The 26586-nt window shown below is 35.4% G+C and overlaps 2 protein-coding genes across 12 annotated transcripts in view; both read left to right on the forward strand.

Moving 5' to 3' along the window:
* Positions 1-1032: 1032 nt before the first annotated feature.
* On the forward strand, positions 1033-9484 carry mpv17l2 (MPV17 mitochondrial inner membrane protein like 2). The gene is given in 5 exon segments (NM_001002567.1): positions 1033-1570; positions 4159-4320; positions 4755-4831; positions 4914-5040; positions 8852-9484. Coding segments are annotated over 5 exon segments (600 nt in total). The 5' UTR covers positions 1033-1380; the 3' UTR covers positions 8896-9484.
* Positions 9485-11356: 1872 nt separating this feature from the next.
* Positions 11357-26586, forward strand: part of pde4ca (phosphodiesterase 4C, cAMP-specific a) — an 85941-nt gene continuing 70711 nt past the window's right edge. For 2 of the 11 annotated variants that reach the window (XM_073925892.1, XM_073925866.1), the window contains exons 1-3: positions 11398-11819; positions 11932-11993; positions 12124-12329. In XM_073925892.1, the coding sequence (XP_073781993.1) occupies positions 12242-12329 (88 nt within the window). In that variant the 5' untranslated portion in view covers positions 11398-11819; positions 11932-11993; positions 12124-12241. Of the gene's footprint in view, positions 11820-11931; positions 11994-12123; positions 12330-16746; positions 17472-26586 lie in introns of those variants that run through there. The other 9 variants (XM_068213962.2, XM_009298552.5, XM_073925881.1 and 6 more) reach the window with 8 other exon arrangements.

Consider the following 26586-nt stretch of genomic DNA (forward strand, 5'->3'; position numbering starts at 1 on the left):
CGCACCACCGCAGTTACATTTTAAGCACAATTTTCTAGCCTCTCTAATAAATTAAGTACATTTGAAATATGGACTGCTGTTTTTGGTGCTTCACACCTTTTTGCTGGTCATTTTTGTTTCAAGAATAAGGTCCAAGATTTAGAATAAAAGTCACTTATAATGTTTTCTCTATTCATAAACAATACAGTAGCAAAAGATGACCTTTTTTTCATCAGATTGTATGTTTTCCTGCACCGCTGGGTGTTGGACTCATGAAAAATAATAGTTTGCATTAGCCAAAACTAATTAGCTGAAGTCACACCGAAGTGAAGGCCAACAGAGGATTCCGCTTGGTCTTAAAGTTATTTTCAATGGCTTATTTTTACTATTCATGATGAACAAATTCTGTACCTTTGTCAGTGAGGGTGGGTCTTCTGACCCCACCCATCCCGGCTACAGGCCTGTTTAATGTCTGCTAAAGTGCACTTTACTCTAGTAAAATGCTTCCTCAATGCTTTTCCATTTTTGCTTGTCTACAACTTATCATTAACCAGAATCTTTGACTTTATTGTGTCCTACAGAGAGTTCATTCATCTGCCTTTAAAATGAGTGACACGGTGGCTCAGTGGTTAGCACAGTCACCTCACAGCAAGAAGGTCGCTGGCTTGAGTCCCGGCTCGGACAGTTGGCATATGGATTAAAAAAACATGCGCTATAGGTGAATTGAAAAAACTTAATTGGCCATAGTGTATGTGCTTGAATGTCAGATTGTATGGATGTTTCCCAGTACTGTGTTGCAGCTCAAAGGGAATCTGTTGTTTAAAACATGCTGGATAAGTTGGTGGTTCATTCTGCTGTGGTGATCCCTGATGAATAAAGGGACTAAGCCGAAGGAATATAAACTAGCGATAATAAGGGGTGACCGAAGATTAAGAAATGATGATTCAATAGTAAATAATCATCCATCAATCAATCATTATCGACGGGGTCAAAGTGAAAGTTGCGGCTTCCTGCGCACGTTGACGCAACCTTGATGCTCGTGAGCGCAACGCCATTACGCATGGTCTCGTCGCCGACTCATGTTGGCTGCTCCGTCTTTCGGTTACATGAATGAAATCTCAGTTAAACATGTAAAATCTCTTGGACAATCTAAACTACCCGCTGCGGAAGAAACTACGATAAGAAGCCATTCTCGCATATCGAAACGACACCGGTTTAACGCATCTATCTGAAGTATTACGGATGCATTGGTTAAGTTACATCACTTGTCAGTATTTAGACATTTTATTAGCATATGTTATGAGATTTACTCCGGAGTAAAGGCACAGAAGTGGCGAATGAGGAGCAGAGGCGCTGCTCGAGCAAACAGCTGAGAGGATTTTGAGTGAAATCGTCGTCAACATGATATCTCGTCAGGGTAAGGAGTTTCTGGTCAGGATCGCCGGTTACTGGAAGCCGCTTTTCAGAGGCAGATTTCTGATCGTCACCAATACGGTAAGCTGCGGGGGAATGCTGGCGGCAGGAGACCTCATCCAGCAGACCCGAGAGATCCGGAGGACACCCGGCCGAACACGTGACTGGTCGCGGACAGGTGACGACAACACGCATGATCTTTTAAAAACTTTTTGCGGTGTCTTAATAATTATATCAGCTCGTGTTTGTACACTTGGTGTCAACGCATGATGAAAAAAAGTTTGCTTTTATGTATTTGTTATGGTATCGCGTGAATGTCCTGTCATGAAAATAACGCGAGATTCAAGAACTCGCGTGGTGTTGCGACCCCTAGAGAGTGTGTTTTTTGTTGCAATTGTAGCATCCTTGTCGCCTGACGAGGGACGATAATATGTTATTGAAACACGAAACACGGAGCTGCTGCTGCTTCACGTCAGAATCTGTATATATTTTTTATATGAGTGCACATAACGGTATACTTTCACAACATTGTTACATATAACATATGTAAACATTTTCACAAATAATATTACACCCCTGTTTATTTTTTCTCCCAATTTCTGTTTAACGGAAAGATTTTTTCAACACATTTCTAAACGTAATAGTTTCAATAACTCATTTCTAATAATGGATTTATTTTATCTTTGCCATGATGACAGTAAAACTATTTTATTAGATATTTATCAAGACACTTCTGTACAGCTTAAAGTGCCATTTAAAGGCTTAACTAGGTTAATTAGGGTATCTAGGCAGGTTATTGTATAATGATGGTTTGTTCTGTAGACAATGGGTAAAAATCTAGCTTTAAATGGGCTAATAATTTTAACCTTAAAATGTTTTTAAAAAAAAATAAAAAACATTATTATTTATACAAATTATTTATTCTAGCCGAAATAAAACAAATAAGACTTTCTCTAGAAGAAAAAATATTATCAGACATACTGTAAAAATGCCCTTGCCTTGTTAAACATCATTTGGAAAATATTTAAAGAAGAAAAAAAGTCATAGGGGGGCTAATAATTCTGACTTCAATTGTATATCACAAAATTTCAGAATATTTACATACAATTTTCCTGCACACTACTATTACACATTACTATACAGTCATAGAATTCTTCATAAACTATTCACAATTTAATTGTCATATAACATATACATAGTCATATAACGGACTACACACATGTTTCACTTTATATATAAACACCTTTACCCACTTTACATGACCTTTAAACATTGTAACCAACATGAGAGTTGTAATATCACTTTGTGACTTTGTATCTTGTAACTATACTTCTTTTATTAGCTGTTATGTGGATACATACCGTTTAAGTCAGAATTGTTAACCCCCCTTTGAATTTTTAATATTTTCCAAATGATGTTTAACAGAGAAAGGACATTTTCACAGTATGTCTGATAATATTTTTTATTTTGGAGAAAGTCTTGTTTGTTTTATTTCGGCTAGAATAAAAGCAGTTTTTTTATTAAAGAAAAAAAAATTAAGGTCAAAATTATTAGCCCCTTTAAGCTATCTTTTTTTTCAATAGTCTACAGAACAAACCATCATTATACAATAATTGCCTAATTACCCTAACCTGCCTAGTTAACCTAATTAACCTAATTAAGCCTTTAAATGGCACTTTAAGCTGTACAGAAGTGTCTTGAAAAATATCTAGTCAAATATTATTTACTGTCATCATGGCAAAGATAAAATAAATCAGTTATAAGAGATGAGTTATTAAAACTATTATGTTTAGAAATGTGTTGAAAAATCTCTCCGTTAAACAGAAATTGGGGAAAAATCAGAGGGGCTAATAATTCAGGGGGGCTAATAATTCTGACTTCAACTGTATATTATAAAATCACTCAACCGTTTCTTCCATTGATACAGTATAAAATACAAACTACTGATAAATAAATGCAGGGATCCACACAATTAATTTATGTTGTCCCAACACAAATCGTTTATGTTAACTTAAAACAATTAAGTTGTCCCAAAAACACACAAAAGGATTGTGTTGTTTCAACTCATTTTAAATAAGTAGTTTGAACAAAGAGCAAATGTATTTTTTGAATGTATCTTCAACATTTCAGATTAGAAGTTTTTCATGTAATTCAATTTTTTTAATTTCACTCGAATCATGTATCTACCCATGGTAAACAAATAATACTTATTCTGGACTCTTAATTTTTCCCTGTGAATGAAGAGCACATTATTGTAAAATTGTATATATATATATGTATAATGTGTGTGTGTGTGTGTGTGTGTGGTGAATGTATGACATTTTTATCATTAGATATTGATATTGTGCTTAAATACTGATTCAGTTATTGGTATATGTAGATGAATTTGGGTTACTGTATGTGTATTTATATTTATAAGTGTAAAACTTTATAATGAACATAAGTAAATTATACAAAAACTTTCTTTGACCTTTTTCTTTTTCTTAAAAAAAACACAAATAAAAAGCACATATATATTTTTTAATAATTAAATTCAAAATAACATTACTCCAGAAACTTCCCAAAACAAATAGTTTATTGTTTTTTTACAAACATTCCCAAAAACAGCAGGAGGAGTTTTTAAAGATATTTATTTGTGGAAAAGCTCTCAATATCATCAACAAATGTTATCATACTAAGAAAAGAAAATGATGGAATTATTAATATAAGATACATGTAATATAAGATAATAGCAAGCTTCATAAACGGTGCTTTTGTGTCCTGCAGGTTGTATGTTTGCTGTGGGATGCTCTATGGGCCCCTTCATGCACTATTGGTACCAGTGGCTCGACAAATACTTCATTGGCAATGGCATAAATAATGTCTGCAAGAAAGTGCTCGTTGATCAGCTGGTTGCGTCGCCAACGTTGGGGGCCTGGTACTTTTTGGGTAATTATTTTCAGAGTTGATGACTGATTCATTTTTAAATACTTCGATTTAGGGCTGGGCCGATATTATATCAAATCTCAATGAAATTTGTCAATTAAAGTGATAAGCTTTGGACTTTTATTTTACTCTATTTTGATCTAAGAGCCAATCACTCGACAGAAATGTGCAACAATGGGAGTCCAAAAGTGCGTTAATATTTCGACTGCCGAAAATGTATGTTATGTTATTTAATGGACCCTCTAATTTTTGTGGTATCAGTCATTGTTGGGATGCTCTTTTAAATCTGGAAGCATTAAAAACTTATATGCAAATATATATTTTTATCATTCAATATGAGAAATATATATCGCCCAGTCCTACTTAAAATTCATATTACACTTAATAAAAGTCTAATTTCAATCACACCTGCTTTTATTCAATTTTTTTTTATGAAGGTATGGGAATGATGGAGGGTCACACTTTCATTGAGGCGCAACAGGAATTTAGAGACAAATTTTGGGAGTTTTACAAGGTATGTTGCACTGATAATCATTTGTTCTATTCATTTATCCTCATAGCTGATCATGACACTTTTTCAAAACCTTTTATTTCAGGCCGATTGGTGTGTTTGGCCAGCAGCTCAGATGATAAATTTCTACTTCCTGCCACCCAAGTTTCGTGTCCTTTATGTGAATATAGTTACTCTGGGATGGGACACTTACCTCTCCTACCTCAAACACAGTAAGAAATGTTTGCATCTGTCACATAACACAAACTCTGAAGTAACTTAAAGGAACAATTTACCCAAAATGTCAGATTGCTGTTAATTTACATCTGAGATGGAAGCGTTTTTAATGGAAGAGCATTACATTTAAAAACTACAAATTAAAAGCTACCATCATTTCTAAAGTAAACAGGCACATATAATCTTATGCAGGCAAAATTGATATTCGTAGCCGAGGTTTTAAGGCTCCAAACGACACAATTTCAGCAAAAAAAAAAATTTAAACGTATTCTAAAAGTAAAAAACTCATGGATAGTGAATGAATTAACAGTAAATAAAAATGTGGGTGAACAATTCTTTTAATAGGATAGTCTTGGTGAAAACATGTTTATTTAAAGGCACAGTATGTAATTTTCACCACTAGAGGGCGTGTGTTCACAACTAATTAAAGCGTAGTTTGATGACATTGTGACTGAAGCTGCCTTCACAATCACAAATGACAAGCAACAGACTGGAAATCGTTCATTTCCAATGGAGAGTAGTCTGGGAGCTGCGTGGAGTTCCGATCATTTCTAAATGTGGAAAATTCGGATCCAACTTGAGCTGCAGATCCGTTAGAATATAACTTCTGCGACTAGACTGTATGCGACCGGCTGACTGGATGTGATGTATTCCAGTGTTGTCCAAGCAGATCCATGCACGCCAGTTGAGAAATAGTAGTTTTGTTTTTTATTTTTTTAATCATAAAAAAGTTTATATATAAAAAAAAAAACATTTTTATTAATTAATGAGTAATAGTTTTTTTTTTTTAAATGTTGTCTCCACATTTCCAATTTTTAGCAGTCTATGACTTTCTAGTATTTATTCATTCATTCATTCATTCAACCATGGTGAATGTATGGAGAATAATGGCTTTTGCTTTGCATTCCCTTATTTTGGACACCAGAGAATCCAGCTTCTCTCCCATGTTGCATGACAAAACTGATAGTTCTGTGCGACTGCCACAAGGGGGCATATTCCAACAGTCATGTGTGAATGTCCTGTGCAGTGGAAAGGCAGCTTGAGTGTGGAATCATGGGAGTTGTCATCTTCTTTACCTCCTATGGGACTCCTGCAGAAATCATGTTTATGAATGAGCTAAGTTTTCAAGATGAAAGTGCTAAAACATTTCCTGATGAGCATGACGGGGCACAAAAGCAGCAGAGCTTTTATTAAGCCAGTCTAGCTCTTCTGGCTTTTCTGGTCAAGCAGCTCTGTTTCATCATGCTAAATACATTTTATGGTTCGGTTATAATGCTGCTCTAATTCAACAGTCAAAAAAAATGGAAATGGTGTATGATGTTGTTAGTATGATGGCAGAGGACACAGCTCATATGGTAAAATAGCTTATTTCCCAAGATTCAAACATTCTTCAAAACATTTTGGAATAATTTATGTATATAACTTAGCAAAATAGTTAGACTGGATGTTCTAGTGAAGTGATTCTCAACCACGTTCCTGAAGGACCACCAGCTCTGCACATTTTCCGTTGCTGCGTCCCAATTCACATACTATCCATCCTAAATAGTATTTGAAAATAGAATTAGTATGTCCCAAATCATAGTATGTTGAAAAGAATATGCCAAAGGTTCCCGGATGGTTCACCATTTCCAGTAAAAATGTTTAAGTGTAGAACCGTTGATACTCTAATCCCTGCCTTTGCCCACAGTACATTGCGCGTTGGATGTGATTTCGATTAGAACTACAAACGTGGTTGAAAAATGTAAATAAACTACAAGCATGATGAACGTGCGAGACCAACCGTCAAGTAAGAGGCTTCGGTAAAGTTGTTCGAATGACTGTTAATTAATATCTAGCCCACTGGAAAATATTTCGTATAATAAGTCGTGTTTTCTGTATTATATTTCATCTGAAACAACAATACTGAACTTATATAAAGACGTGTTTGGACATTAACGTCTGAATTAGATTTCTCTGCATTAAAGACTCTATAATCATCGTTGCAATAGCTTAGTGGTTCGCACGCTGACAAATGGTGCAGTAGCAAGCAGGGCGTCCCGAGTTCAAATCCCGGCTCAAGGACATTACCCAAACCCTACCCCTCTCTCCCTCCCACTTCGCTTCCTGTCCTATCTAATACTGTCCTATGTTATAAAGGCAAAAAGGCCAAAAATAAATCTTAAAAAAAAGACTCTATAATGGCAGATTAAACTGCTGCTGCTGCTTCTACATGGTGGGCCATTTATATGGATACACCTTAATAAAATAGAAATTGTTGGTTATATCAACGTCCTGTTTGTGGCACATTAGTATATGTGAGGGAGTTAAACTTTTCAAGATGGGTGGCCATGACTGTGGCCATTTTGAATTCGGCCATCTTGGATCCAGCTTTTGTTTTTTTAATAGGAAGAGGGTCATTTGACACATCAAACTTATTGGAAAATTCTCAAGAAAAGCAATGGTGTGCTTGGTTTTAATGTAACTTTTTATTCTTTCATGAGTTATTTACAAGTTTCTGACCACTTATAAAATGTGTTCAATGTGCTGCCCATTGTGTTGGATTGTCAATGCAACCCTCTTCTCCCACTCTTCACACACTGATAGCAACACCGCAGGAGAAATGCCAGCACAGGCTTCCAGTATCTGTAGTTTCAGGTGCTGCACATCTTTTATCTTCACACCATAGACAACAAAGATAGTGGGGCCATTCTTCATCAATAGAAACCTCAAGGCCACTGGATATTTGAAATTGCTGCATGATGATGTGTTTCCTCTTTATGCACTGAAGCTGGCACGTTCTCTGAGTTTTTCCAGAAAGATGGTGCACCACTACATTATGGGTGTCAGGTCCGAGCATTCCTAGATGAACATTTTCCTGAAAAGTGGATTGGTCATCGTGGGCTAGTTGAATGGCCCCCAAGGTCTCCTGATCTGACCCCCTTAGAATTTTATCTTTGGGGTCATCTGAAGACAATTGTCTATGGTGTGAAGATACAAGATGTGCAGCACCTGAAACTAGGGATGGAAGTATGTACTGGCATTTCTCCTGCGGTGTTGCTATCAGTGTGTGAAGAGTGGGAGAAGAGGGTTGCATCGACAATCCAACACAATGGGCAGCACATTGAATACATTTTATAAGTGGTCAAAATCTTGTAAATAACTCATGAAAGAATAACGTTAAAATTAAGCACACCGTTGTTTTTCTTGTGAAATTCCCAATGAGTTTGATGTGTCAAATGACCCTTTTCCTATTGAAAAAAAAAAAAAAAAGTTGGATCCAAGATGGCCGACTTCAAAATGGCCACCATGGTCACCACCCATCTTGAAAAGTTTGTCCCCTCACATATTCTAATGTGCCACATTACAATATCATTATTATCACCAACATTTTATTAAGGTGCATCCATATAAATGGCCCATAACAACTCATAAGTAAGCACAATAACAATCTGTTAACAAAAAAGTAGTTTGTCCTAAAGCTTGTGCTCTTCTGTTACACACTTAAAAGTGTATATTTTTCCTTTACGAAAAAAGTACATACTTTTAGTTGCGTAAAATCTGATTGAGATCTTCAGCTCATTAGCAGAGACTGAAAGACCTGTAATGGGTGCGATAGACAAAGGAGACATCCAAAACATGCAGTGTTGGTGGTCCTCCAGGAACGTGGTTGAGAAACACTGTTCTAGTGGATTTCAGGATATCAAATTTGTTTTAATGTAACAATCTTACATTTTAACTCCTGGCGAGTTTAAACTAAAAAGTAAGACTCTCTCCCTGGTTGAATGCTATATTGTGACAACTGATTATTGACATTTGTGTTTTTTCCAGGAGACACAGTAGAGGTCACAAAAGAAGCTGACGGAACCGCCTGAAGATGTCTGACCAGCATTAAACACACACATTTAAATAAATGTTATTCTGGAGACTGTTAATCGACAGCTTACTGTCTGTAAATTTCTTATAACAGATTAAATCCTGTAAATATTGGTAGATTGCACATTTTGCTTTATATTTGTTTTTAAATTATACAGTGTATTGAAACATTTTAAAACAAATGTAATTGTCCAAAATCTGTGTATTTGTGACATACGCTGGGCAATTTTAAAAAAAATAAATCATTCTGTTTACTTTATATACACATGATTTTATAGTAGAACGTTTTTTAGTTCTTTTACTATAAATACTGATGTTTTCAGTTTGGTCAAGCATGTTTATAATCAAAATAATGCCAAAATTATTTTCCTATATATATTTGAGAAATGCTTTATGTAACATAAATGACATAGACAGTAATCTTACTGTTGATTGTTGCTATTATGATGTTCAAGAATTGCCTTTACATGCAAATTTTTTCCTAGTAATATAATTTTTTGATGATTAATGTATCTAGTGCTTTTGATTTTTGACTACTTGGATTTGTTTATTTAATGGAAGGAAATAAACATTTTTTCGTGCGTGTGAGGAATATTACCATATATTTTCTGTCAGATTGAAATGTAGCATAACTTCAACTTTGAGTTGGAATTGCAAATATGGAAAAGCATTTTTTTCTCTCTCTCATCACAGTGTCCATCTTTCAGTAGTGGATGATATTCTTTGGCGGCACGTGAGATTTGTTAAACCTGCTGAGTGAGATTGACGGGACACCATTTGACTGGATAGGGGCTTGCAAACTGATAAAACACAGGTGTTCTGACAGCAAGTTCACACAATCCTTTTAGTTTTGAGCTATAAAGGTTACTTGCCACGAGCCTGGACACAAGCTTTTTTGAATCTGAATCTCTCTGACAGAAGAAATGCTTCAAAATTAGGACTTATTACCACTTTTATTTTTTTTAAGAAATACACAATATTGCTTACTAGATCATCAGTTTTGGTGGTAAGTGTTAGTTTTTTTGAACCTTTGGATAATTGGATTAATATAGATTTTCATGATTTGTCTCTAGTTTTTTAACTGGATGTGGATAAGTATAATGTTTAGGTGTTTTTTTCCTGTTAAATGTATTTGTTTTGAGCATATTGTGTTTAAACTTTCATCTTGACGTTTTTATGTTACCTTAACTCAAAGGGTTAAAATCAGTTAATTTTTACTTATTTATTTAAGGTTATTCAATATTCAGCTTAATGTTTTGGGTCAATTTAATGTAACTATTTAAAATGTCTTATAGGGTAAATAATAATAAAAAAAAGTTTAAAGGCAGCAACTAATAGCAACAGTGTGTTTCTAGAGTCGACCCATTTCAACAATATGAAGAGAAGTTCATCTCTGAAGTCTTTCTGGACACCAGAGGTGGGTCATATCAGTTCATCAGTTGTCTTTACTGATTGGATTCTTGATGGTTTGGTTTAGAGTCACTGTGACTGTGCAGAACACTCTTGCAACAAAGATTCTTGGTATCAGTTAATCCATGATAATCATTTAAAGAGAGAGAGAGAGTTTAGCCAAAAATTACATTCATTCACTATTTACTCTCCCTCAAGTTATTTCAGACTTTTATGATTTTCTTTCTTCTGTTGAAAGCTAGTGTATATATTTTAAAGAAAGGTGAAAAACTAACCATTCCATAGAAGGAAAAATGTATATATGAAGGTCAGTGGTTACATTTAGCTTTCCCAGATGTTTTGTGTAGAAAAAAACTAAAGGTTTGTAACAGGTCCTGGGGGAGTAAATAATTTCAAATCTTTAATTTTTGGGTTAACTATCCAATCATTACACTCTTAAAAATGTTCTTGTTCCCTATTAGAAATATTTTGGACTCATCCAAACAAATGTTACTTTGTCAAGCTCACGATCAAATGTACTTGCATTGTGTTCAATAATTGGTGAAAGACTTGTAAAACTGATCCTCCAAGCTATGCTCACTGAGTCATCTGATGCAGTGTATTCAAATAGGAAAGTTTAGGTATGCTATAATACTGAACAATTGCACCGTATCAGGCAACTTTTTTTCTGTCACATAAAAAAACCAGCTATAAAGAATGTGATAAGATGATTAAAAAACTTTGGTGTGGCCAATTTTCCAAGCTGCATCCAGTTATTGTGATTTATTTTAAAATTGAGAGCAATAAGAAAAAATATGTATGTCTATAAAGGTTGCTTTTTTCTTACCTTATAATTTTTTATGATTATTGCTGTATTTTATGTTTATAATTTATTTACACTAAAAAAATAATGGTTCATCATTGCGGTAAACCCTCACTTTGCAACTTTTAAAGGTTTAGTTACCATCAGCAATTAAAGTGCATTATATTTAAAAATACCATCTTTGGTTACTTTTGACATGTTTTTGCCAAAGGAAAATGTTACATTTTAATTGTTTGTAACTTGTAACCAAGGTTACGGGGTGGGGGGGGGGGGGGGGGGGGGTTGACGGTTTGACCCTCATAATCAACACTTGATGCCTGATGAAGATCGTCAAAACAAGATCAGCCCTTTAATGAGAAAATATTATTTACTCTAATCTGTATTTAAATAACAATATTAATAATTCAATATTAGATAATATGAATATACATTTGATCACCCCTATAACGGCTCATATTAATGTCTTCGCGCTCAAAAGTCTAGGCGGAAAGACATTTTGTCGTCGAGCGAGACGGGCAGACCTAACGTAGAGCAACGATAGACGCAGTAAGTGTTCACAAGTAACTTTCCTAATAAAATAGGTCTTTGTATCTACATATATCCTAAAAGTAATGTAAAATTAGAAGCATAGTTTGTTATTTTAACACCTGCTGCTCGCACATTAGTTACGCACGGAAATAAAAGTGCAGTCTTTCACGGGCACCCGTTCAGGTATTGGTTCAGGAATGCAAATTTGTCCCTGTTTTAAAAGATTATATTATATAACCACACTGTTTGTAATTGGGCCTACCCGTTTTTTCCCGGGATTCTCACGCCATCATAGTGTGGATGTTATGGGCCTGGTTGGATCTTCAATATTTTCAAGTCACATTGTTAACTGATATGGTAATTACGGTGAATTCATTAGATTACAATAGGTATTATTTGGTGATTATGTCAATAATTTATCTTCTGTGCTGTTATAGTCAAAGACTTCGAACTGATGAGCATTATTTACCAACTGTTTTTAATTCAGAGAGAATGGGAAACTGTGCACCTGCACGCGACCAAACCGCTGCAGAGTCACCGGGCGGTGAAGAGGACGTTTTCGGGGATCCTGCAACTGCCCCGTCTGCCCCGCAGGCTCTCGGCCTATGGAGAATACAGCAGCACAACCGGGAAAGCCACCTTCTGCATCGGCCTTCCGAATGGCCTGGAGAGTGACACTCCACATGGGTCAAGGTAAGCTGCTGCTGGTGCTTAAAATGGCATATGATCTGAACACTTAACTTAGGTAGACAGTTTTAAGGTTTTGAATTTCGGCTAGTGACGGAGTGCATTGCACAGTTAGTGAAAGAATGAGGAATATCTTGTTTTATCGTCTGTTGTTGTAAACAGGTGCATGTAGAGTTGGCGATGCACTTTCCACTAACACAGATTTTAGTCGATAACCTCATATAAACGCTCGTCATTAATTTGTTTTCAAAATAGGGGCATCACGTCAGCAACATTTGACTCAGTGCTATAGCTTTCTGGCTTGTCCTGCTGAAAAAAAGCTTAAAACCAGCCTAAGCTGGTTGGCTAGTTTTAGGCAGTTGACCAGATAAATTTTTTAAAAGGGTTTTGGCTATTTCCAGGCATTTCCAGCCCGACCAGCATAAACTTGGCTGGATATATATATATATATATATATATATATATATATATATATATATATATATATACACACACACACACACACACACACACACACACACACACACACACAGTTAAAGTCATTATTTAGCTCCCCTTTGAATTTTATTTTTTTAAATATTTTCCAAATGATGTTTAACAAGGCTAGGACATTTTCACAGTATGCCTGATAATATTTTTTTTTCTTCTGGAGGAAGTCTTATTTGTTTTATGTAGGCTAAAATAAAAGCAGTTTTTTAAAAGCCATTTTAAGGTCAACATTTAGCCCTCTTAAACAATACTTTTTTCAATAGTCTACAGAACAAACCTGCCTAATAATTACCCCAACCTGCCTAGTTAACCTAATTAACCTAGTTAAGCCTTTAAATGTCACTTTAAGCTGTATAGAAGTGTCTTGAAAAATATCTAGTCAAACATTATTTACTATCATCATGGCAAAATTAATCAGTTATTAGACATGAGTTATAAGAACTATTATGATTACAAATGTGTTGAAAGAATCTTCTCTCCATTAAACAGAAATTAGGGGAAAAAATAAACTGCGGGGTTAATAATTAAGGGGGGCCAATCATGACTTCAACTGTATATACATAAATGTGATAACTATAGCAATTTTAGCTATAGAGACACCAGAGGGCGCTATTGGTCAGAACAGAAAATAAATAAATAACTAAAACCTTGGACAACCCTGCACAAAAAAATCAATTGAAACCATCACAAAAGTACTAATGGTTTCCGCTACAAACACTATTAAAAACACTACAAACCACCATTTTGAATCATTAAAACCACTACATTTGAATGGTTTCTTGTGTGTTCTGGCCCATACTGTATTACATCAGAAGTGAATTTAACATCCCATCAACGGAAGGCAACATATTACCAGTAGTTATCCAGAGGGGCCATTATCATTTCAATTTAAACCAATACAATTCCCATAACCATATACTATGAAATCATTACACATTTTATAATGGATTCCTTTTTTTTTTTTTTTTAGCAGGGATGAAAAGTCAGAAGAAAAAGTCATAAACAGAGTCAGTAAATGGATAGTTATGCATTATGAATCTTTTTAATGATTTACCAAAATTACTTTTCACATAACCTTTATGTCAGTTAGTATCATAAAATCAGCATATTCTTAATCCACCTGGTTATCGTTCGTTTTTTAATTTGCAATATAATTCAAATATATTGAGCAGCAAAATATAGAATTTGTCCTAAAACAAAACTATATATATATATATATATATATATATATATATATATATATATATATATATATATATATATATATACATATATATATATATATATATATACATATATATATATATATATATATATATATATACTTATATATACACACACACACATTTTATTGAAACTCGATTTGTTTTAGACATATACAGAGGGTTGACCCTAAGAGCCTTTCTCACAACTAGCATCTCTTTACTAAAGCATTATTCTTGTCGTCTTTGCAACAAAATCCAGGGGTCATCAAATCACTGTGGTTCCAAGAGAAACCCCATGTAAAATAATAAATAAATAATGAATAAAATAGAAAACAAATGTTACATAAACCAGAAATTATATTAAAATAGATGATTTAAAGGAAACAAAGAAATAAAAAGTTATATTCAAGTAATAATTTAGGATGATCTAAAATGACAATAATATGATATAATAATGATATAATAACATACAAACATTATTAAATAAAACTCAGATTCAATACATTGATAAAACAAATGCATGTTACAGTATATTAAAGTGCATAATTAAAATTGTATTGAAGTAAGACAGAAAATAACTGGATAGATATATTGATAGAACTTAATTGATTGCTGCGCTGCCTAATATGTATTTGGGTATTTTTGTATTATTTATTTATATATATTTTGTGATTTTTTTTTTTCTTCTAATGAGCAGAAAGTTAAAAAGAACAGTAAGCTGTCATCTTTGCAGCCAAGTGTTTTAACCTTTTACTTAATAATTGCTAAAAGAAATATACTATTAAAATGAGAAACCATTCTCCGCCCAACTACTTTCATTGGATGCAGTTTATTCAAATAGAGAAAATTAGATACAGTGCTGAACATAATTGAGTGCACCCCATTTTAAAAATGAGTATTTTTATCAATTTCTCAGTGAATATAGGCAATATATTTTAGTGCATTTAAACAACACAGATATAATAAACAGATATATTTATTAAATATTAAATTAGTCACCAAACATATTTAGAAACTGAAAGACAGTACAATTAAATTCAAGCAAAATATTGCAAACAAAAATTACAACCTATAAAATTTCAACTAAATTTTCAATTTATTTTGCTTCTCTTGATTTTTCCTCTTTTTAAAATTTGTATTTAATATTTTTTTCTAACATACATTTTGGTGTACTAGTTTTTGGACCGTTATTGTAAGTTATTTTGTAAGATTAGCTCTAGATTTGGCGTCAGTACTGACTAGGCTTGGACGGTATTCAAATTTTGATACCATCAAACCTCCTCCCTATTTTTCCTCGGTATCTGGTATTACCTTGCAAAAAAAAAACAAAAATTATGACGTGAGCCTCAGACAGCATCACCAAACTGTTGGCTTGTGCCTAAACCATTCAGAAACTGAATACCTTATATGCAACCTTAGGTTCGCTATCACCTGTTTGTCTTGTTCGTATCAGAGATCTGCACAGGATGCTCTCTCTCATTCACACACACACACACACACATACACAGATAGCACCATGCTCTGCGCAGGACGCTCTCTCTCATTCCCACACACACACACACACACACACACACACAGAGAGACAGCACCAAGCGATGCACAGCACCATGCTCTGCGCAGGACGCTCTCTCTCATTCACACACACACACATAAACGGCATCCACGCGGATGCACGCATGCTCGCTCTGGAGCAATATTGTTAGACCGCGCGCCCGCTCCCTTTCAAATTACACCAGAGTTACCGACCGCTCCCGTGATTTATTCGGAAATTTATTCCTGCACCGCAAGAAATCTGGTCGGGTCCCGTGGCTCCCACGGTACAGCAGCGGGAATGCAGACTTCTAGTTCGTATTTACCACGTCTCCTTTCTCGTTCGGTCGGAAATACTGCCAAACTGCAGGTATCTAACATTTAACAGTAACGGCTTACTTGGGTGTCATTTGTTAATTTTTTATAGTTATTTATTTATTTTATTTTAAGGAAAAAGTTTTTTGTTGTTTACTTTTTTATTTTTCTCTGAATATGGTTCAGAGAGTAAGGAATGTGTTTAATTACCACCCAATATTTTTTCTTCAATATTGTGAAATTAATGTATTATGGTTTTTCTTTTTCTCACTTGTAATGACTTTCTGATTGAGAATTGCCGTTTTAAAGAGTTAAACTAAAAAGAACAGTAAATATTTTTTAAATAATTAATGTCTGTCAATTTTGATCAGTTTATTTAAAACCCCAAAATGTGATAGTGTAAATTGTTTCGTAATAAAAAATTCCCACTTTAAGTAAATGTACTTATTAACATGAGCTAATAAGGAACAACACTTGTAAAGAAGTTATTAATCATAGTTGAGCATTTACTTATGCATTATTTTAAAATCCAAATTCTTGCTTGTTGACATTAGTTAATGAAGTGAGTAAAAATGAGCAACTTTAGTTCCATTAACACTAACAAAGGTAAATAATGCTGTAATGTATTGTACATTATTTGTTCAGGTTAGTAAATGCAATAATTAATATGAACTAAAACAGCCTTGTTGTAAAATGTTTGCTAAAAAAACAAGCAAGCTTTATAAAAGATACTTTTAAAAAGGCAATTTGGTGTCATTGTAATCAAGTATCCAAAACCTTTTGTCAGGGGCCACTGTATTGCGTATTGTTTTTGCGTACACAACTCATCCGGCAGTCAAAGGATCACAGAGAACCTTTTCCCCTCTGATAATCAAAGCCCATGGGGCCCGTGATAGAGGGGCATCGTGACATGAGCCATGCTCTCTGTCTGACTTTATCTGACTTTGCTTTTTATAGTCAGCACTTTCATGTGACTTCTCCTGGTAAACCTAGAGCATGTGAAAGGCATACGCATTTCTTGGAGGAAATCTGAATGTGCCGAACGGCTTTCTGGTGCGTTAGCTTTCTAGCTCGCCAAGGGACTTGAACAGGAAGTCATTATAGACCAGTAAACACTGGCCCTCGCACACTAAATAGTCTTAATGCGGAGGTGGGGCCACATTACAGAGCTCTATCATGAAGTCCTCTCATTGTAAATCACACTGCCATATTTAGTCTGTTGGAGGGAAGTCTTCCAAGTTATGTAAACAAAACGAGAGATGTTCCAGTGCTATGATGGCTGGCTCCATTAAAGTGCGTGTGATCTCTGAAGCAAGGCTGGATTTCTCAGCTCTAGTCGAGGGTGAGGGATGTGGACTGTGGTTTTTGTGTGAGTGAGCTCTTTCTACCAATTGGGAAGACAGTGAAGCTCTGTTGCGATGAGTGAGAGTGCAGAAGAAGAGAGACCTCCGAGGCCCTCACATCTCAAACTCAAGGGAAACTCTCCCACCGGCTCCCCCAAAATGTCTCCGCGCAGTTCGCCTCGCAACTCTCCCCTACTCTTCCGGAGGCTGATGATGAACCGCAGCATTGCTTTGCAAAGACGCTTCACTTTGGCTCACACTCCCAGGTAGGATCTGAATCCTTCTGAATTGTTTGTTATTTGCTTCTTACCGGGAGGCTTGTCTTCCAAAACACACACACACACACACTTGACTTCACAGGAGTCTTGTGGCACAGGCTTCTACGTAACGACACATCACAAGGCAAATTTTGTGGCTGCTTGAGACATTCATCCCCCTTGTCCGAAGTTTGTATTGATGCTAACACTTCTAGCTACTATTATAATCACTATAATCAAGGAGGTGGTTTGTCTGCTGTGTGGAAGCTTTAAAAGATGTCTTTGTTTGCGAGCAAGTCTTGACCTGAGGTATTTATTGTCAGCCTATCTCAGCAGTGATCAGATGAACTGCTTTTTTGCACGTAGTTATATTGGTTTTGTGTCTTATGCCCGACAAAGTCCAACATGGTTATAATTCAGTATAAATGAGCTCTGTACTACCTGAGAGACAAGCTTCTTTTGGGATTCTTTTGGGTGTTCGCATATATTTAAATTTACACAGTGCATTGGTGTTAGGGATCCTGTTTATAACATGTTTGCTTTTGTATGCAAGTCAGCCACTTTCAGACAATACTTGTTAGATTGTCATTGTGGTTTGTAACTTCTGCAATTTGAAGCCTTTCTGGCTTGTCGGTTTATTCCCTCCTTTTTTCTCTCAATTTTCTTTTTTTAATTACTGGTCAAAGTTTGGGCTTGGTAAGACTGTTTAATGTTTAGTTAAGTTTTATATGCTCAACAGGGCTGCTTTTGTTAGATCAAAAATCTAATAATCTAATTCATGTTGTATTTAAAAAAATATTCCTATATAAAACAACATTTGTTTTTGAATATATTTATTATATATTTGTCAATAATTGGATCCTTCAAATCAGTTTTTATACAATATTCTCTGATTTGGTGGTAAAGTGGTAATTAAATTTATTTTAGTAAAATATGAATGCCACAAAAAGATATCTTCTGTATTTTTTTTTAATCTTTCTTCAATGTTTTTTATTCTCAAACTTCTAAAAGTAAGTTGAATGATTCATTAATTGCCTCTTTTTTTAATTGACATTAATGAAACAAGTCTAAATCCAGCCCTTTTGGAATTCATTGCCAAAATATATCTCTAATGCCTGTGGCTTTGACATGTTACAGCCTCTGTTTTGAGCTGTTTCTGTGTCTGTTAAACCTCCAAGATTTGAGGAAGTCAAGGCCTGACAACACTGTAAACATCCCCGGCCATACACGCACACGCAATAAATGTTGAGAAATCGTCAGCAGAGCTCAGAGGAGGTGTTACACTTGAAAACCGTGAAATAGACATTACTTCAAATATTTATCAACCGATTACAGTTTTAAAGTGTTTTTGCCAAGAGGTGACCAGTCAACTCAGAACTTGTTTATCAGAGAATAAATCTGCAGAGAACGGTTTCAGTTAAAATGTTTAAACACAGGTCACCATGTTCATATCAGCTGATGGAAGTGGAAAGACTAAACCTGTCATTCGTCATAGTAGATTATGAGCACAAAAAATATCTTCGGACACCTCTGTGACGACTCTGTGACGTCCTTTTAAAAAAACAACTCAACGTACAATACTGTACATCCAGAAGCAAAAAATAAGCGTTCTGTTTAGTTTCACTGGAGTGATTCTGCAAATTTACAGTTCGTATTCTGTTTATTGTTTAGATGTGTTCATATTATACAAATAATTTGCAGGTCATAATTCAGTATGGGTCTGTATGTGCTCAAATCAAAATCTTTATGCCCCTCTCTTGCTAACTTTTCCATCTTTTTGACCTGTATGCAAGCACCAACTACTGGCAGAACATCCAATATGGGTTTATTCAATTCATGTTTATTTCTATAGCGCTTTTACAATGTAGATTGTGTCAAAGCAGCTTAACATAGAAGTCCTATTAAATTGAAACTGTCAGTCCAGTTTTTCAGTTCAGTTTAGTTCAGTTCAGTGTGGTTTAAATTTAACTGCTGAAAGTCTTAACACTGAAAAGCAAATCCATTGATGCACAGCTCCACTAGTTCCAAACCAAGCAAGACAGTGGCTACATTTGTTTGTAAGCGGCCTGAGACCACCTCTGTCAAGTTGTGTATTGTGCATTAGAGTATGTTTGTTGTATTCCCAGCCCAGAAGATCTGCACCATAAGTGGAAACAAACTTGAGTTTGATTCAGTCAAACCAAACAAGACAGGTGTGAATACACCCTAATGTACCATTCACACAGTATGCATCTTTGTGTCTAATTATGTGAGATGCAGCATTCAGGAATCATTTTGTGTGATTAAAGCATCTTTGTTTATAGTTGTGTACTATGCAGCTGTAGCATTTTTAGCGGATTATAGTAGTTAATGCTATAAAAACACAAAGTGTAGCACTTGCTGCTTGAAGCACAGTTAAACTACAACTGTGCTTTGCAAATCTTCTTTGCAAATCTTTACTTTTAGACATGATTATGCACATTAAAGGTGCAGTAGGTGATTGTCTTTTTTGTTGTGGTGGTTGAAATTTCAACTGAACCTAGGGCTGCAACAACAGATTAATTAAATTGATAAAAATCGATTACTAAAAGCAATGGCAATGAATTTCATAATCTATTTGTCATGTAGCGCAACACGAATGCCGAGCAGAGTGATTGCACTTTGCCTCTCCTTACATACAGGACAAAAAATAAAAAGAGCGGAGGTAAGGTTAGAGGAAAGATACATGGCGAAGACGGAGAAATCTGTGCGACCCTAGTCATCTAAGGTGTGGGACCATTTCTCACTAAATACCCAAAAAAGTGTGTTAACAGCCAAATATGCAAAAGTGATGACAGGAGCACCACAGCAATGATCAAGCACCTGAAACGCAAACATGTTGCTGTCTTTGATGAGAAGGAAGGGAGTTCAACAGCAGGGTTCCGTTTTGAAGTGAGGGATGTAATGTCCCTGGTGCGGGTGTTTACTTGTGAGCTTTGACTGAGCTTTTGTCGCATTGATTGGCGCTGAGCCAGAGAAAGACGTGTCGTATTTTCACAATTATGCAGTGTTTTTAACCACCCAATGCTAATTTTATGTTTTAGACATGTAAATACACACAAGGACTAGTAAAAAAAAAACATTTTAGAGTTTGTAAAACACACAAGAAAGTCTATGAAAGTCTAACAATGATTCAAATATAGTTTGCCGATGTGTACTGTATTATTCATATCAGATACACGTAGTGAAAGTAACCATAAAGTTCAATCTATTCTTTTCCCAGCTGTCCAGCCACTTGCTTGCATGCATTTTGGGAGTAACTGTTGAATATATTTTGTATTAAAATGGAAAAGCATAACAAAAGGGATACATCTGTATTATAGCGATATTGTGGCTGCGCTGTGTCACGTGACAAACATGACGCGTAGCCTAAGAAAAATTAAAGGTGAGCGTTCTAATATAATGATCGCCTAACAAAACTCACTCCTGAGGCCAAATAGAATCTTTTAAACTCACCAGTGAAATGGTCAATAGCAGAAATAAAGCAACGGTTGTATAGTTACTAGGGATGTCTCGATACAGCATTTTATCTTCGAATACGATACCGATATTGCAGCCATCAGTCCGACACGATACCAATATAAATCCGATATCAGAACAAATTATGAATACTTTATTTTTACCTATTTTGTTGAGTCGAATGTATGAACGGCTAGATCAAAGTCAGCAACACTAAGTATGAAAAAAACAACCAGTTTATTAACTATTGGTTGCATAAATATGAACCTTTTACATCAGAATATATAAAATGAATTAAAGAATAAATATTAAGACCCTGAAAAATATCTTAATTGAATAAACAAAAATACATGTTTAAAGTGCAAAATGCTAATTAAAGGTCACTTCAGTTGTTCATTTTTTACCATCAGCAAATGGTAGAAACAGCTGAGAGCAGGAACATAAGAAAAAAATATTGTTAATTGAACAACTGCTAAAGGTTCAGTGTCCAAAATGTCAATTTCATACACAGCTTTTGGATAAACTTTTGATCCAGTTGAGCTGAAAAATAGCTTTCACACTGGGCAGCAGAAATAATTTATTGTTAAGTTGATAAAAATGTGCAGTACGGTTAGTACAAACATTTACATGATCAGAGCTATTTCATCTGTGTTTGTATCATAAGACGGTTAAGGCTGTATAAATGTTCCCAAACATTATTAATTTTATAATAATATATATTGTGCATATTATATTTAACATTAGAATACTTGCAGAGGCTAGATTGAAACAAACCTTTTCCCCACAGCACTTGAAATAATGTAACTTTTAAGAATAATTTTATTTATCAAAATTCATTATATTTGCATATTTGCACAGATTCCACCCTACATCCCACATGGGAAAATTAGACAATATAAATAAAGAGAACTGCAAACTGATGTGCAAAGCTGACACTTTGACACTGTTTATCAGAGCACTTTATCTTTCTGGGCTTTTTAAAGAAGAGTTAAACATGGGAATGTCTCTAATTAATTTTCCTTCTGCCCCAAAAGTAATACCATTCTTTCTTTTAAACTGTAATGGCCCTCAGCAACAGAATGATTTCTTATTCTTATTTAATAGACAGAACAACAAAAATGTTTAGCGTTTTACATGACACTGTTCCTTTCAGAGTGTTCAAGTAAAAAAATGAAATAAAGAATAATAAATCCACTATTTCACTCCTATTATCCATGTGCACGACTGACAGGTCAAATGTACTCCCTCTCTAATCTTGGTGCTGCTGAGAGATTGAGATTGAAAGTTTGCGTATAAAATATTGAAGAAACACAGCTAAAGAAAGCAGAATCCGGGACATGTTCGGCGATTTAAATCTTGGCTGAATGCAATTTTTAAGTCCCAAATAGAGGACATGTCCGGGAAAAAGATAATGTATTGTAGGCTTTTTTTCCTGCGTGTCTTTGTGCTCTTCTCAAAGCTAAAGTCAGAGCAGGTGTCCAGCGCGTCTCTGTGGGTCTGCTGCAGCCTTTTCTCACACACACAGAACCGGACCGCTGTGGTAAAGTCTTATGTGTGGGAAGCGCTGGTGATGAATTGGGTATCACACTGGATGAACCATGATATGCCATGACCGAATTGAGGCTCGCACGATGTGTGCTATGTCGCCATTCTGTGCCTTATGTTGCCTAGCAGCCTTATGCAAAACAATGTAAAGATCGCCTGACGTGAAGTAAATAAACCAGTAACGTTAGAGAAGTGCCGTTGTTGCTAGCGTCAGCGTGTGCTACCGTCACAATAGATTTCTATCGTAATACACCATAACTTAGTGTGAAGAGCATGTTAAATCTTAGAGACTTTGCTAGCAAGCAGTGTTGTGATCACGTGGGCTTTGCACGCTGGCTCTGGACGCTGCTGGATAGAATAGCTGTAACGGAGTTTAGAGAGTATCGGACTGCTTATATCTGAGATTTTTAACGCAGTCCAATATAGTTTTTTGGACTGATATCGGACGAATTTCCGATATCAATATTGGATCGGGATATCCCTAATAGTTACTTTGCATTGCAAGACTAAAGACACGCTTTTATTCACTTGCCTTTTTTGAATCATTCATTTTTCAGTTTGTTGTCATTTATAGGCAAGAATAATGGCATGAGAAAATTAAGTGATGTTTAAAACTTCTGTTCGAAATTATATCTCATTACGATTATTCATCTTACCCCATTGGCAATTAATTTAGCTGGTTTTCAGAAAACAAGACATAATTTCTTATGCTATTTCATGTGTCTAGTATTTATCTTGATCAAAAATTTTGTTTTAGATATTTCAAAGCGCGTGAGAGAGAAAAAAAATGTAAATCACAATTTTCTTTGCTTAATCAAGATCACGATTTTCTCGTGATTCTGTAAATGTAAAATCAAGGTTAATTTAATTAGCCTATTATTATTGTTCATTCTCAAACATATAGTAAAACAACAATAATAGTATTAGACCTATATGTAGGTCTATTGTTGCTTAAAGTGCTAAATTTTGTATAGTCATTATGGTGCTCTTGAACAGACTTTCAACATGTCCTGTTTGTTAATTCACAGTAAAATGATGACATCAGAATATAACTATTCATAATTATAAAGTTGACTTATTATGTTTAAGACATGTGCTTTTCATTTGTCATTGACAGCATTATTAGATCATTTGTTTTCACTGGTAAAATGAGACATTTGTTCCTTCTTGCATTATATTTAACATTGTAGGCTAGAGTAGTTATACTGACACAGTAAATAATTTATATAATTTATTTTTATGCACAACACTTGTTAATCTCACTGTTTTCGCTATGAAAGAAAAAAAAAACATCAAATGCTTGTCGTAATCATAGCTCTAAAATGCAATATGATCGTTTAAATGATGTGCGCACAGGTTAAACTTTTACTTCTGAGTGCGGCTCATGGCTGAAAAAAAAGGAGAAAATGGAGAAAAAAAAACATACATGCAAATCAAATCTTCCGCACAGCCCTCAAACGATTACTCTGTGCAACAAACTGAACGTTATTTACAACTTCATTACCTGTTATTCACAGCCTATGCTGGTTGTGTTCACTAAAGTAACAAACAGAAACAAACAGTGCGTCAGCTCACGTGTGATTTTGCGGCCGCGAATATATCATTATATGAAGACACTCATGACATTTCTGGGTGAATTATCCCTTATAAATACAGTATGACACTTTTAACGCCATTTGAAGGTGTCAATGTTGCTGTGAAGACTTGTGCGACTGCTTTGCTTCTCTCCTAACCTTGAAAATATAATTTGCTGAATTGTAGAAAAAGCACAATTAAGATTGTGTGTAGGAATCGAGATCGAGAGTCGAATCGAGATCGTGATCTTTTTTCGATTAATCGTGCAGCCCTAACTATAAAGTTTTCTAAATTGCGAATGACATGATCTAGTGGATTGTCCACTGTTATCTTTACAGTATGCATTCATGTTTCTGGAGGCGTGGCTTTGGACAGAAGGAGAGGGACTGTGTTTTCAAAGCTATTATGCTAACGGATGGCATTTCGGCTGGTCACCTACTGCACCTTTTAATAAAGAGACATGGTAATACATGCCTGTCAGTCAATATCAGTGGGTGGGGAAAACTGTATCTTAAACAACTTCCAAAAGTTGATTTTTCATCATAGGTGCCCTTTATTTCCCATAGTAAAAGTCTAAAATAACTATAGACAGATGAATGATTCCTGTATTCATGTGTCTACACCAGAACTATTCAATTAGTTTGGCATAGGGGCCGGTTCATGAAAAGCATCCCAAACGAAGGGCCGGAGAGATATGACTTGCTATATGAGTGATGACACAACTACATATAAGAGCCCATATGATGTATTTGTGCTCATAAAGACACCTACGTTGGCTTTTTCTACATTATAATGTTAATATATTGTATTTTAAAACAATTGCATTTTCCAGTTGACTTTTTTTTGTTTACAAACATTCAAAATGTTGTATTTCGCACTACAAAAGCAGTGTATTGCTGAAGTAAGCTTTTTCATACATTCAGACACATTCATATGTTATGTTTTGAACACCATACCAATTAGTGATGCAACATTATAGATTTTGGCTGTACGATGTAGTCTGAAGAATAATCATGTTTTTACGGTTATCATGTCTAATGTAATTTAGAACAACAAGCTTTATATTATCTATGCGACCTCTTTTGGGAGCATAAATAAGACCTCTTCCTATTTTGGGAGCATTTGTGCGACTGCATGTAATGGTTGTAGTGCGACCTGTTTAGATTTTTTTTCTAAAAACGTGCTGAATCAGTCTTCTCTGCCTTTATTTTGGGTTATATTAGCTGTCAATTACTCAAGGCTGTCAGATGAAAGGGAGCTTTTGTGACCGCGGGAAATGCAAACAGCTAAAGTTTAAGAAAGACACAAAGAAAAGTACACAGGTTTGCAAACCCACCTAAAGTTACAAATTATGTCGCCGATAAAAGCGATAATGTGAATGAATGTTGATCCGTCAGCTGAGATAGTGTTTTCGGATAGAGTGCTGAAAGACTCGGAGTGGATCAGCTCTATAATGGCCCGAATCTCGATACGTTGCATTCACTGCGTGTTTGGCGCAAATGGCCGCTAAATGTAAAATCTAACACTGTATACGTTATCGCCAAAGAAGATCGCCTTTACTGAGTTTAAACTAAAATTGCGGTAGTCATCGTGAGAATCCTCCCCGCCCCGCTTGGGCAGGATTTTACTCGCCTGCTTTTTTCCACCAAACACAGAAAAATGTAAATTGGCGCAAACCCTAACCAAAACGTTCAATGAGTGGCAGAAGTGAGAGTTTTCATTCCTTTTTTTATTTGTTCTTTCTTGAGATGCATATTATTATTCTCTTTAGTTACTGATGGCTGCTTTGCAGATTTCAGCATTGCATTGAATAATTTATTATAACCTTATGTTTATGTTTTGTAGCAGAAATATTCTTTGTTTATTAAATTGACATGCATATATTTTATAGCAGATAACTTGCATTCAAGCACATTCAAGGCAGCATGATAATGAGAAATGTAATTCATTGTTAGTATTACTGTCATCATTATTCAATCATTCACTCATTTTCTTGTCGGCTTAGTCCCTTTATTAATCCGGGGTCACCACCGCCGAATGAACCGCTAATTATCCAGCACATTTTTACACAGCGGATGCCCTTCCAGCCGCAACTCATCTCTGGGAAACGTTCACACACACACACACACACACACTCATACACTATGGACAATTTAGTCTACCCAGTTCGCCTATACCGCGTGTCTTTGGTCTGTGGGGGAAACCGGAGGAAGCCCATGCAAACACAGGGAGAACATGCAATCTCCACACAGAAATGCTAACTGACCCAGCCGAGGCTCGAACCTGCAACCCAGCGACCTTCTTGCTGTGAGGCAACAGCACTACCTACTGCGCCACTGCGTCGCCCATTGTCATCATTTACATTTTTATAATTATTAGACATTCATTTTGGAATTTGTGTGAGCTGCATGCACAATAAAGAATTTCACATCACATTTACTGGACACATAAAAAAGCAAATTATGGCTCACATTCACCGAAGCAGCTCTCTTGGCACTATATGAGCAGTGGAAATCCTCACAGGTCA

Source organism: Danio rerio, chromosome 2 (genome assembly GCF_049306965.1).
Source record: "Danio rerio strain Tuebingen ecotype United States chromosome 2, GRCz12tu, whole genome shotgun sequence".
Lineage (NCBI taxonomy): Eukaryota > Metazoa > Chordata > Actinopteri > Cypriniformes > Danionidae > Danio > Danio rerio.